General features: G+C 44.0%; 2 protein-coding genes and 1 long non-coding RNA gene across 4 annotated transcripts; 2 read left to right on the top strand and 1 right to left on the bottom strand.

Annotated features, from left to right (window-relative positions):
• Positions 1-1,329: 1,329 nt before the first annotated feature.
• Positions 1,330-1,928, top strand: LOC134818628 (uncharacterized). Its single transcript, XR_010160693.1, has 2 exons — positions 1,330-1,507; positions 1,659-1,928. It is a non-coding gene; the product is annotated as an uncharacterized LOC134818628 (long non-coding RNA).
• A 243-nt stretch (positions 1,929-2,171) lies between these two features.
• Positions 2,172-8,822, top strand: LOC134818634 (pre-mRNA-splicing factor CWC22 homolog). 2 transcript variants are annotated; one of them, XM_063828279.1, is made up of 10 exons: positions 2,172-2,210; positions 2,346-2,478; positions 2,612-2,794; positions 2,915-3,049; positions 3,373-3,498; positions 3,632-3,769; positions 3,905-3,999; positions 4,119-4,304; positions 8,141-8,255; positions 8,436-8,822. In XM_063828279.1, the coding sequence occupies exons 1-9, from the start codon at positions 2,191-2,193 to the stop codon at positions 8,247-8,249; spliced, it is 1,125 nt and encodes a 374-aa protein (XP_063684349.1). In that variant the 5' UTR covers positions 2,172-2,190; the 3' UTR covers positions 8,250-8,255; positions 8,436-8,822. The 2 variants fall into 2 exon arrangements, with proteins under 2 accessions (XP_063684349.1, XP_063684344.1); XM_063828274.1 differs by having other exon boundaries at positions 8,141-8,245.
• A 1,616-nt stretch (positions 8,823-10,438) lies between these two features.
• Positions 10,439-12,580, bottom strand: LOC134822868 (uncharacterized). The gene is made up of 5 exons (XM_063834138.1): positions 12,507-12,580; positions 12,186-12,316; positions 11,893-11,993; positions 11,061-11,156; positions 10,439-10,861 (listed from the first exon to the last, which is right to left on the bottom strand). Coding segments are annotated over exons 1-5 (369 nt in total). The 5' UTR covers positions 12,509-12,580; the 3' UTR covers positions 10,439-10,822.
• Between the last annotated feature and the right edge of the window lie 351 nt (positions 12,581-12,931).

A 12,931-nucleotide genomic window follows, 5' to 3' on the forward strand; every position in this document is an offset into this window, starting at 1 on the left:
TCAACTTCCATATACGATCTCGGAAGGCAGATCTCCCCTTCGCAATACGAGCTTGGAAGCAGGAGCTCCGCCTTCAGAGGTACGTATCGAGAATGACTCGGACAGAAAATTTTCTAAGTCAACATTTTTCAAAGTTTTTCTGGAAACTACTTTTGTTCATGTTTCATGCTACCCTGATCATTATGAGCCGAAAATATTTTTTTCGGTGTTCAAAGTTCACACATACCCTTCAATACACGATTTTGGACTCTAGGGCTCCCCGTGTAATGCGATCTCGGAAGGCAGGCCTCCCCTTCGCAATACGAGCTCGGAAGCTCCGGAAGCTCCGCCTTCAGAGGTACGTATCGAGAATGTAGGTACCTAAAATGCGCAAATTTGGTCCTCAGATTTAAAGGAAAATGCGTAAATTTGGTCTTCAGATTTAAAGGAAAATGCGCGATTTTTCGCGGAGGACTGAAAAAATCGCGATTTGTCGCGGAGAATGGGAAATTTCGCGATCTGTCGCGGAAAACGTAAAAAATCGCGATTTGTCGCGGAGAATGGGAAATTTCGCGGTTTCGTACATGCCGCGAAATCCTTTTGTCCCTGGAGGAGGGGTGTCGACTCGAGGGACAGTGCGTGGTGGTATTCCTAGCCAAGGAGCAACGCGAGGTGGTTTAGTGAATGAAGGGACTATGCGTGGTGGGGCACCCAATCAGGGAATCCCTGGCCCTCGGGGAGGGATACAAAACCAAGGGACGACGAGAGGAGTTCAAAGGGGTGGAGTCACAAATCAGGGCCAGGTTAGGGGAGGAGTGGTGAATCAAGGACAGCAACAAGGTGGTATGACGAACCAAAGTGGACTACAAGTAAGAGGGGGTGGGACACAGAACCAGGGTCAGATGAGAGGAGGGATACAAAAAGGACAGGGTGGTCAGACCACCTCTGAGGGAATTCAAATGAGACAAATGTAGTAGGCAAGGAGGCTTTTGATGATTGATTTATTGTGATACTTCAGGATTTATAAGTTCCGCAATCATGTTAAGAGTGATTTCAGTCAGACCATGTTTTGTTTTTCAAAGAATTGAAGCACCTGTTAGTTTAGCTTTCAATAACTGTTACCATGTTGTAAATTTCACGATCCTTTGGCGACTTTTTTCTCGGACTGTTTTAAATTACATTTTTAATTTGATGTTTTTACCCACACTGCTGTTGGGAGTGGTCTTCTTCAAAAGCTTTTGATCTACATTTGACATGAAATTGATAGCCACAAGTGTTTGATTTATTCTGACGATGACGAGTATACAAAACCGATGCACCCCTATTTAACGTACAACTTACAATAGAGATGGGTTGGTTTAGACGCAAGAAGAAGTCCAGGATGGAGCCAGCAGGTGATGGACCAGGTCCCTCTGGTGGAGCCCCTGGAGGAATGGGAGGAGGAAGTCCTGGAGCTGGTCCAGGTGGAGAACATGGCGGGGAAGGAGGTGGAGAAGGCGGTGGGTTCTGCTCAAGATTCTTCAGACGGGTATGATATAATTCAGAGCATTTTCAATTTTTTTTGTCATTGAAATAATTATCACCCATCAGAATTTATGTGAATCATCCTGATCAAAATTACTAATAAGTAATTGATCCACCTATCATTTTAATTAAAAGGTTATAATTCAAAATTTCAGCTTTGTCTCTGTTCGTATTGCTGCTACTCCGAGTAGAGCTCAAATCATTGAGGAAAGCAGCAGTCTGTGAACCCGATGGTTGGATCTCGTTTGTGGGCTGAGATTGTGGCTGAAAAGTAGAGGAAATGGACATTGGCAGAACTTTTATCGCGATATTATTTTTGATGTTTTTTTTTTAACGTTGTTTTTGGCGATGTTTGCAATTTTTCGGATATTATTTTTGATGATTGATAGTGTTGATTTTATGATATGTTTAAAATTCGATTCTTTTATCCACCAACATAAGAGTCATCGTAAAATAATATAGAGTAGGAATAATGAAACTAGTTTTGACTAGATCAATAGCTGTCACTATCATTTTAAATAATTTGCGGATCAGGGGCAAATTAGTAGACTAAATACCTTTCATTGAATGAAAGAACTATCAAATCATGAAACTCAATAACACATACACGAATCCACCAGACTAATTACCGATAACTAAATTATTTAATGATTGTTTATCTTAGGATCATGTAAAGAGCAACATAAAATGGGGAAGAGCAAGAGGAGGTAGGACAGTAAGGTTAATTTATTATAAATCCAAGCCGTTTAAATTAACAACGTCAACTGTCAATCTGGTTAAACTGCACTCTTTTAATAAAGCGATGATTTAATACATAAATAATGGCATAACCATCATCTCAGTGAAGGAGGTGATGCAGATCCAGCAGCAGAACCAGCTCCGGAGAATGGAGAGCATGAAGAACATCATGACAAACCTAACTATCATCACAAGAAGGAGAAACAATCCCACCCTCAACCGGAGTCCCAGCTGAAGGTTAATATTAGCTAAAATTAGCAGCCTAATTTAGTGACAGCTGACAGTAATATAATGGTTAGTATGTGTAACGACCAGCCGTGCAATGCTCGAAATTCTTGAGTTGGGATAATTTCAAGGAAATGTCCCCTAGGCATCACTTGTAGGCAAGAAACTAGGCATTCCGATAGTAGATGTCTTAAGGAATCACCACGAGAGGATAGCTCTGCTAGAGGAAAAGATTGGGGAGACCAGAATGGACGCTGTTTCCAGAGGCTTTCTTAATGCAGAGGAAAAGAAAAAGAAGAAGAAGAAAAAGAAGAAGAAGAAGAAAAAGGTTTGATAGCCTGTAATATGCAACAGTGTATAATATGGGAGACTAAGTTGGATAAACATATTGTCAACTTGAAGAATGTAATTCAATGATTAAAAATAACATTACCCCTGCACTCTTCAGTCTTCATCCAGTTCTTCCAGCTCCTCCTCCTCCTCCTCCTCTTCCTCCTCGAGTTCATCAGATGATGATCTCCCGAGGAGACACCCCGGTACTATTCCTATCGATATCATGGCCGCTGGGATATCAAGAGAAGAGGTCAGCCATCTTCTTCACTTTGAAATTATATCGAAACATTCCCAACCTTCTTTTAGTTCGTAAAAAAATGAAAATGGATAAACTTTAATAGATGTGGATTTTGGTGGGAAGGTGAGACATATTGTTTTGATACGTGACAGAGATTTTGGGCTTTGATTACTGACTAGTCAATAGTAAATGCTGATTAGTTAGTTGCTATCACGTGACAAAAAATATGCCTCACCTTCCCACCAGAATTAACATATATCGTGAATCTAGTTGAACTAGCATTTTGATTTAACTGAATTTTGTACGGATCATTGTGACAAGTTCTTTGCTTTAAGGTAGCGAGGATGTTTGCAGCTCAGAACGCTGTTTTCAAAGAGCTCTTGAGAGAACAGAGAAAGTGCTATGACGGAGCTCTCAGCGCAGTGATGAACGAGATATTGATAGCTTTGGGTGAGAGCGAGGTTGGTGCTGAACCTTCAAACTCAAAATTAATGTCTCGCTCGGTTGTCATTTTAAAAACCTAGATTTGTATATAAATGTTTATCGGAGCATCCGAATTCATAACATTAAATTATATGCGATCATGTTTCTCAGGTTGGAGCTGCAGGAATAAGACTAGACAGTTTAGAAGGAAGGGTTGATGTTCTGGAAGTCTCAGCCGTCGAGCAAAGTACAAATATTCCCCTACAACTCGGTGAAGATGGTGGTAAAATACCAAAATTGCCTTCTTTTGTAAGTACAGCAGGTTTCAACTTTCATGACAAAAATTATCCGTTGTTTAAGATTAATTCTAGTTCGAATTATAACCGTAACCGGAGGCTGAAAAGAATTGTGAAAGTGATCAAATCAAGAGTTGGACCTTTTCAGGGTAACCCATTCGGAAAGAAAGTTGAGGAAGAGGAACCAGAACCAGAACCAGAGGAGAAATCTGGAGGATTCTTCAGTGGGGGCCTTTTTGGCAGGTGGGCTATAGTTTTGACTTTTGTTTTTTTGCGGGTTAACCTTTTTCGAGGTCTTATGGTTTGAAACCAGATACCATATACACCATATATTTCTTTAATGATATATTTCCATATTGCAGTAAAAAGAAGGATGAAGATGAGGAGGAAGAAAAAAAGTCTGAGGGTGGGTTCTTTGGATTCGGAAAAGAGAAGACCCCGTCACCAGAACCACCGTCAGTAACGTTCAGCAAATACAAACGAGATAGAGAACATAGGAGAAAAGAAAGAGAAGAGAGATATCAGGAGGATTACTATTATTATCGGAAGTAAGTGATAAAGAATATAATTATAGAATATAGAGCATAACGTAAAACTGTCACGTTATATTTTCAATTTATCGGTCGTTCTCAGATCATAGAGTGCATGCAGCTATCACGATATTGTATAGAGGGGGGGGGGGTGTCACGTCCGTCTATGTCCGCTTGTCTCATAGAATCCAAAAAGGACAGGACATAGGCGGACATAGGCGGACATAGGCGGACATAGACGGACATAGGCGGACATAGGCGGACATAGACGGACATAGGCGGACATAGGCGGACATTAATGGACACCTAAATTGCTAAATAAAATGTTCAATTTTTGCTGTTATAGGGGGGATCATGTTTTTTGTCCGTTCGGTACCCTATATTTTCAAAACGGACAAAAATAGAGCGGACAAAAACGGACAAAAATGGACAAAAACGGAAAAAAATGGAAATAACATTTAGATGCTTCCTCCTCCTACTCTTCCTCCTCCTCCCCCTGGGTCTTCCTGATCTTCCTCAGTCCTCTTCCTCCTCCCCTCCTCAGTCCTCCTCCTACTCCTCGTCCTCAGTCCTCCTCATCAGTCCTCAACAGTCCTCCTCCTCCTCCTGAGTCCTCCTCCTGGGTCCTCCTCCTGGGTCCTCCTCCTCCTCTTCATCCTCCTCCTCTTCCTCCTCAGTCCTCAGTCCTCCTCCTCATCCTTCTCCTCAGTCCTCCATCCTCCTCCTCAGTCCTCCCCCAGTCCCCCTCCTCCTCCTCCTATTCAGTCCTCCTCCTCCTCCTTCTCAGTCCTCCTCCTCCTCCTCCTCTTTCCTCTCAGTCATCCTCCTCAGCCATCCTCCTCAGTCCTCCTCAGTCCTCCTCAGTCCTCCTCCTCAGTCCTCCTCCTCCTGGGTCCTCCTCCTCCTCTTCATCCTCCTCCTCTTCCTCCTCAGTCCTCCTCCTCCTGGGTCCTCCTCCTCATCCTTCTCATCAGTCCTCCTCCTACTCCTCGTCCTCAGTCCTCCTCATCAGTCCTCAACAGTCCTCCTCCTCCCCAGTCCTCCTCCTCCTCCTGAGTCCTCCTCCTGGGTCCTCCTCCTGGGTCCTCCTCCTCCTCTTCATCCTCCTCCTCTTCCTCCTCAGTCCTCCATCCTCCTCCTCAGTCCTCCCCCAGTCCCCCTCCTCCTCCTCCTATTCAGTCCTCCTCCTCCTCCTCCTTCTCCTTCCCAGTCCTCCTCAGTCCTCCTCCTCCTCCTCCTCTTCCCTCTCAGTCATCCTCCTCAGCCATCCTCCTCAGTCATCCTCCTCAGTCCTCCTCAGTCCTCCTCCTCAGTCCTCCTCCAAGTCCTCCTCCTCTTCATCCTCCTCCTCTTCCTCCTCGGTCCTCAGTCCTCCTCCTCCTGGGTCCTCCTCCTCATCCTTCTCATCAGTCCTCCTTATGATACTCCTCGTCCTCAGTCCTCCTCATCAGTCCTCAACAGTCCTCCTCCTCCCCAGTCCTCCTCCTCCTCCTGAGTCCTCCTCCTGGGTCCTCCTCCTCTTCATCCTCCTCCTCTTCCTCCTCAGTCCTCAGTCCTCCTATGTCCTCCTCCTCATCCTTCTCCTCAGTCCTCCATCCTCCTCCTCAGTCCTCCCCCAGTCCCCCTCCTCATCCTCCTATTCAGTCCTCCTCCTCCTCCTCCTCAGTCATCCTCCTTCTCAGTCCTCCTCAGTCCTCCTCCTCCTCCTCCTCTTTCCTCTCAGTCATCCTCCTCAGCCATCCTCCTCAGTCCTCCTCCTCAGTCCTCCTCCTCCTGGGTCCTCCTCCTCCTCTTCATCCTCCTCCTCTTCCTCCTCGGTCCTCAGTCCTCCTCCTCCTGGGTCCTCCTCCTCATCCTTCTCATCAGTCCTCCTCATACTCCTCGTCCTCAGTCCTCCTCATCAGTCCTCAACAGTCCTCCTCCTCCCCAGTCCTCCTCCTCCTCCTGAGTCCTCCTCCTGGGTCCTCCTCCTGGGTCCTCCTCCTCCTCTTCATCCTCCTCCTCTTCCTCCTCAGTCCTCAGTCCTCCTATGTCCTCTTCCTCATCCTTCTCCTCAGTCCTCCATCCTCCTCCTCAGTCCTCCCCCAGTCCCTCTCCTCCTCCTCCTATTTAGTCCTCCTCCTCCTCCTCCTCCTCCTTCTCAGTCCTCCTCAGTCCTCCTCCTCCTCCTCCTCTTTCCTCTCAGTCATCCTCCTCAGCCATCCTCCTCAGTCCTCCTCAGTCCTCCTCAGTCCTCCTCAGTCCTCCTCCTCAGTCCTCCTCCTCCTGGGTCCTCCTCCTCCTCTTCATCCTCCTCTTCCTCCTCGGTCCTCAGTCCTCCTCAGTCCTCCTCCTGGGTCCTCCTCCTCATCCTTCTCATCAGTCCTCCTCCTCCCCAGTCCTCTCCCAGTCCCCCTCCTTCTCCTCCTCCTATTCAGTCCTCCTCCTCCTCCTCCTCCTCAGTTCTCCTCAGTCCTCCTTCTCATTTCTCCTAAGTCCTCCTCCTGAGTCCTCCTCCTGAGTCCTCCTCCTCTTCCTTCTGAGTCCTCCTCCTGAGTCCTCCTCCTCCTCCCTCTCAGTCATCCTCCTCAGTCATCCTCCTCAGCCATCCTCCCCAGCCATCCTCCTCAGCCATCCTCCTCAGTACTCCTCAGTCCTCCTCCTCCCCAGTCCTCTCCCAGTCCCCCTCCTTCTCCTCCTCCTATTCAGTCCTCCTCCTCCTCCTCCTCCTCCTCAGTTCTCCTCAGTCCTCCTTCTCATTTCTACTAAGTCCTCCTCCTGAGTCCTCCTCCTGAGTCCTCCTCCTCTTCCTTCTGAGTCCTCCTCCTGAGTCCTCCTCCTCCTCCTCCCTCTCAGTCATCCTCCTCAGTCCTCCTCCTCAGTCATCCTCCCCAGCCATCCTCCTCAGCCATCCTCCTCAGTACTCCTCAGTCCTCCTCCTTCTCAGTCATCGTCAGTCCTCCTCCTCAGTCCTCCTCAGTCCTCCTGGGTCCTCCTCCTCCTCCTCCTCCTGGGTCCTCCTGGGTCTTCCTGATCCTCCCCAGTCCTCTTCCTCCTCCCCTCCTCAGTCCTCCTCCTACTCTTCCTCCTCGTCCTCAGTCCTCCTCATCAGTCCTCAACAGTTCTCCTCCTCCCCAGTCCTCCTCCTCCTCCTGGGGCCTTTTCCTGGGTCCTCCTCCTGGGTCCTCCTCCTCCTGGGTCCTCCTCCTCCTGGGTCCTCCTTCTCCTCCTCAGTCCTTCTCCTCCTCAGTCCTCTTCCTTCTCTTCCTCCTCCTCCTCCCTCTCAGTCATCCTCCTCAGCCATCCTCCTCAGCCATCCTCCTCAGTCCTCCTCCTTCTCAGTCCTCCTCAGTCCTCCTCCTCCTCAGTCATCCTCCTCAGTTCTCCTCCTCCTCCTCCTAGGTCCTCCTTTTGGGTCCTCCTCCTCCTCCTGGGTCTTCCTGATCCTTCTCCTCCCTCTCAGTCATCCTCCTCAGTCATCCTCCTCAGTCATCCTCCTCAGTCATCCTCCTCAGCCATCCTTCTCAGCCATCCTCCTCAGTACTCTTCAGTACTCTTCAGTACTCTTCAGTCCTCAAAATGTTTGTCCGCTAATGTCCACCAATGTCCGCTAATGTCCACCAATGTCCATCCAAGTCCGCCAATGTCCGTCCGGGTCCGCCAATGTCCGTCCGAGTCCGCCAATGTCCGTCCGAGTCCGCCAATGTCCGTCCGAGTCCGCCAATGTCCGTCCGTGTCCGCCAATGTCCCAAAAAACACGTCCGTTGTCTCATAGAATCCAAAAAGGACAGGACATAGGCGGACATAGACGGACATGACACCCCCCCCCCCCCTATAGAGTATAATACAGCCTCAGATTATAATTATCGTTTCAGAAACAGAGACCCCGATAAAGGGAAAGACTCAGAACACAGAAAAGGATCGCCAACAAGTACACAACGGAAATCAAAGAAACGGTCAGAACGTAGCAGCAAAGATAAGTAAGACTAAGTGAGGAATACTTTTGTTACACCTTTAAGATCGTCTTTATCAAAATCATAAAGAAGTTTCCAAAACTTTTGTGCTCCTTGAATATCAAGGTTGAAATTATGAATAAATGAGCATCAATCGTTATATTCATTATTCTATTATTGACACAATCAAAATACTAAAATTAATTTCATCACCCAGACCGCCAGAAGGGCGAGAATCGTCTGGAAAGTTCGAAATTAGGAACCTGGACTCAGTTAAACACCAAAGCAGAGAGTAGAAATTGTTCCTCCGAGACACGACAATTCACAGGACAATTATAGAATGTTGTTAGTAATGGACGGACTATGAACCGTTCAGATACAAGACAATACCCTGAAATAAAGTTAAACGTACTGAATACATTAATGCAATCACAATCTCTTAACATCGACAATGTTTGGGTCCCTTCCTACCATTTAAATTAAACCATTCAATTTGAAGGTTGTTTAGACTTTACATAATGATTGAATTGCAATGACAGAGCTATTTGTAAAATATTTGTAAAATACTTGTAAAAAATTAGTACACGCATCGTTAATCCATTCACACTGCTCGTTTTAATGACTATGAATCAATATTTGTATGTTTGCTGGGGTCTAGCTGCTAAGCACTGATTATGATTGTGAAGAACATTCAGATAACACGAGTCTCGAACTATCATGAAGTTAAAAATATATAACAAATACAACATTTGAAAATCAACTGTATTATGGTAATACACAGCCACTCTTATACGGCCACGATACTACCACTATACGGCCACAGGAAATTACCACTTTTATTTTCATGTATTTTGGATTCAGAAACTTTTCTCATTAATCCAAGAACTAAGTGATATATTAGAGCTCATTTATTTTGTAGACACGAATATTACGGTAACGCCCGGAGGACTGCAAGAGATTCTTCTGTTTAGAGTTCCCCAGACTGAACTACAGAGTATTTATGTTTAATACTGAGTTACTTTATTGGCATTATGTGGAGTACTAAGAATCATGTGCATGGTTTTTAATACTCCGCCCAGTATTAAAATCGGTATTAAACATAAATACTCTGTAGTTCAGTCTGGGAAACTCTAAACAGAAGAATCTCTTGCAGTCCTCCGAGCTGTTCGTCTCTCTGTTCCACGTCTCCTCATCCACATGAACTCCATCAGAACCAGGGCATGGGCATCTGGATCGATCCTTAACCTACCAAAGCTCCACGATGAAGAATACGCTAATTTACTTGGAACCAGCAGCCTCCCAAGTTCCACAGGGTTAGGATACATGAACGTAAAAGTGCAGTGGCTTAATTAATCGTGGCCGTATATCTTGGCCAAACCTAATCTCCAAATTTCCCGTAACTCCGTAAGTGCAGCATGTACTGATAAGTATCAGAGTGTACACTGTACCTTTGATTTCGGGTGTACAGTGTATAAACCTTAGATGATAGCGCCTCTTCCACAAGTTTTGTAACGCGTTATTTGACATGAAGCTAAAGTGCTGTGCGCCGCGCGCACGTGCCACGTGGATATACGACATGATTATGGACAAATAATTTCAGATTCGAGACCATTCGGCATTCAATTAATCTTTATTTCTTTGTGGGCGAGTCGGCGACGCCCCTTGTGTGCTGCTTGTCCCTGTTTGATATAATTATTTCATTAATCATTTCGTTGTCATATCTTTTCTACAACTAGTAGTATAGTATAGACGCTGTAGAGTTGAATATTTTTGACAAATTAAGCCATCTTTTTATAAATCCAGCCTCCGCATCAAATCTGTCCTGACTTCTGAACCTGACTCAATTAATCAAAGTGGCAAGGTTCGTACAATTTTATATTTTTATTATTTTATCAGACATAATATTGCATAATTAATTGCGATAACTGCATCTCTAGTCAGATAACTGTCTTCAGCCAGCTGTTGACCAGCCTTATTCCGTAATTCTCAGCTACCCACATCCTGAAACACGGCAGCTTCTGACTGCGAAGAAATTTTGGATTCGAGAAATTTGTTAGTATAGGGCATAACAAAATTTTTAGGGGGAGACATTGGATATCAAATGTTCTGGATGTGGCTCAGATATCTTTACTTTTTTGTGTGCAATTTTACAATCCAGAGAAGTCCATGCAAGAATATTAAATATTGCGAACCAATTGAAACAATTTTCTGTATTTTGTTAAGAAATGACAATCTTCATTTTAATATAAGGAACTGTCCTCCGCATGGTAAACTAATATATTAGACTTATAGTCATTAATTGAAATGGTAATTTCGGATTATATTCGGAAATGTTCCGCTGCACCAATCACCATCATGTTAATGTTGTGTAGTGTCTAAGTATTAGATTAATGTATTTAATCTCCTTGAAAGTAGGAGGACCAGTACTGTATGCTGTAAATCATTTTATTTCAATTACGATTAATTATGTTAATTATGTGTTATGGGGTGCTTAAAATCCTCTAATTTTCCATATTGCGAAAATACCGCCCAGTATTCTAATATCATCGTTATTCTAGAATACGATACAACTATGAAATTTAATTTCTCGTTGATATTTCTGTCTTATACCCGCTGAACAGCCTGTCCGGGCGTCATCTTTACCTGAAATTAAGAACTGTGAGAATTTTGAACTTCGAATAAATGGGTAAAATCATTTACAAATGCGACCGTAGCTCTAGAAATCACAAATCAAACAAACTGAAACAGTTCAAAAACTGGATACAAGGAGTATTTTCTTAAATAGCAAGTTTGCGAGCTTTAGTTACTTTTACTTTAGTTATTTTTACTTAGTTATTTTTACCTGTCTGGCAGATTGAACCAGTGCACAGAGTGGGCAACAGAGTACCGATACTAGATCCATAACCAGGCTGCCTTCAATACCGTACTTTTCTCTTATCTGGTGGGGAATTCGTTAATTTTATGTTATTTTTTAGTATCAACATTTATATATCGGATGCAGTGTCTGGTAATATCATGGGATCTGTGAGGTCAAGATTGATCCTTATATTGACCTTATTATTATATCAATTGGTTATATTATGACTTAATCCCCCCCCCCCCCCCCCCCCCCCCCCCCCCCCAGGCAAAGAAAACACAAAATTTGAAATTGGTGCTGTTATTTGAAGGAGCTAGCTCATTACTAAACATTTGAAATATCCGGCTCTTTCCACTGCTCCCTGTGCATTGTGATTATCAAATACTATGAATATTCCCAGGAATATGCCCAGGAACCAATTGCACGGGGATATTTAAAAACAGAAAATGAAAATTGCGGTTCCATTTCTATTCTGATTTATTTTTAATCACTTTATGATTTGATTCTGTCAAATCAGCAAATATCTATTTGATTACTAATAACTTTGCCGGATATTGTTTCTTGTGTCTGCTCTTGCAGGTGTCTAGTTTATAGAAACGTGGTCTTTCATGACATGTCAAACTTTGTCAGAACCGAGACTGTTTCGAAACTGTCCAAAATCTCGTTAGCAGCGGCCTGGTTATAAAAAAACCAGGTTTTTATATAACTCAATTTGCCTGTAACCACGGTTTTCGTAGATATGGAGATCGACTGTTACCACCATGACTATAGTAACCATGAACTGCTAAACATCTAAAACTGTGACAATGACACTTACCCTTCCTCGGACAGTGACCAAACAATACAGATTAAGGAGTGGGACCAGCATGGCTAACCCAGACATCATGCAGTCATCTCCTAGTGCCTCTGCTGTTTGACCTGTTGAGAGAAGGTTGTTTCCAGGTCGGCTACATAAGTTTAAAAACGGCCAGAAAGATATTTTAGAGAAAATATGATATAACGAGTAGGAACCTTACTGAGATCGATCGTAATTATAATGGAATTAGGACTAAGATTGGTATTGGTATTGAGATATAGAAAGCATTGAGCTATTGAGCAATCTAAATTTACCGAAAGTGAGGCAAGGTACAAAGTAGGTGATGACACAGAGTCCAATGTCCTCGCAACATCCGAGCAGACCAGAGGCCCATTCTGCTGGTGCTGGTGGTGGTGCTGCTCCCTCTGCTGGTGGCTGTCCTTCCCTGGGGAGTTCAGGTTTAATGGATATTTCATAAAAGTAGTAAAATAACGTTAGGTATCTTTGAAATTTAAGTCTCCGTCCATTAGCTTTGGACATAACATCATTGACCTGAACCGGTGGACCAATGAGACCTTGTACATCTTGGTATGAACTAAGCTATTTAAGTTGTAACCTGCACATTTTGTACTCACATTATGGGTATGAGTTTGTAGCTTCTCCGCTAGAGTAGGGAAATGTGTTAGTTCAATGTCGTCTTTCTAATTCTATGTAATTTAAATAAGCTAATATCAATGTTTTTTATTTCTGCTTGTTAGCACGAATAATACACATTCAATTCTAATGCGAATTGTTTTGTGTGGCATTCTGTGTACAGAAAACACGACTTGATGAAGCGTATCTATGAGTTGTTCGTGGTGACAAAAACTATTTCTCGCTATTTGCTGCCCAAAAACTGCTGGTTAAAGTATGTAACGTTAATTGTAATGGCACTTTATGGTTATTATCATGGAATATTGTCAAAGTGGAATAAATGACGTAAGTTAATCAGCAACACGGATTGACCTAAAAGTGAATAATCACAAACAAAGCACTTGCAATTGTTAATAATGTTACCGAG

This window comes from Bolinopsis microptera, chromosome 1 (genome assembly GCF_026151205.1).
Source record: "Bolinopsis microptera isolate Bmic1 chromosome 1, MBARI_Bmic_1.0, whole genome shotgun sequence".
NCBI classification, from domain to species: domain Eukaryota; kingdom Metazoa; phylum Ctenophora; class Tentaculata; order Lobata; family Bolinopsidae; genus Bolinopsis; species Bolinopsis microptera.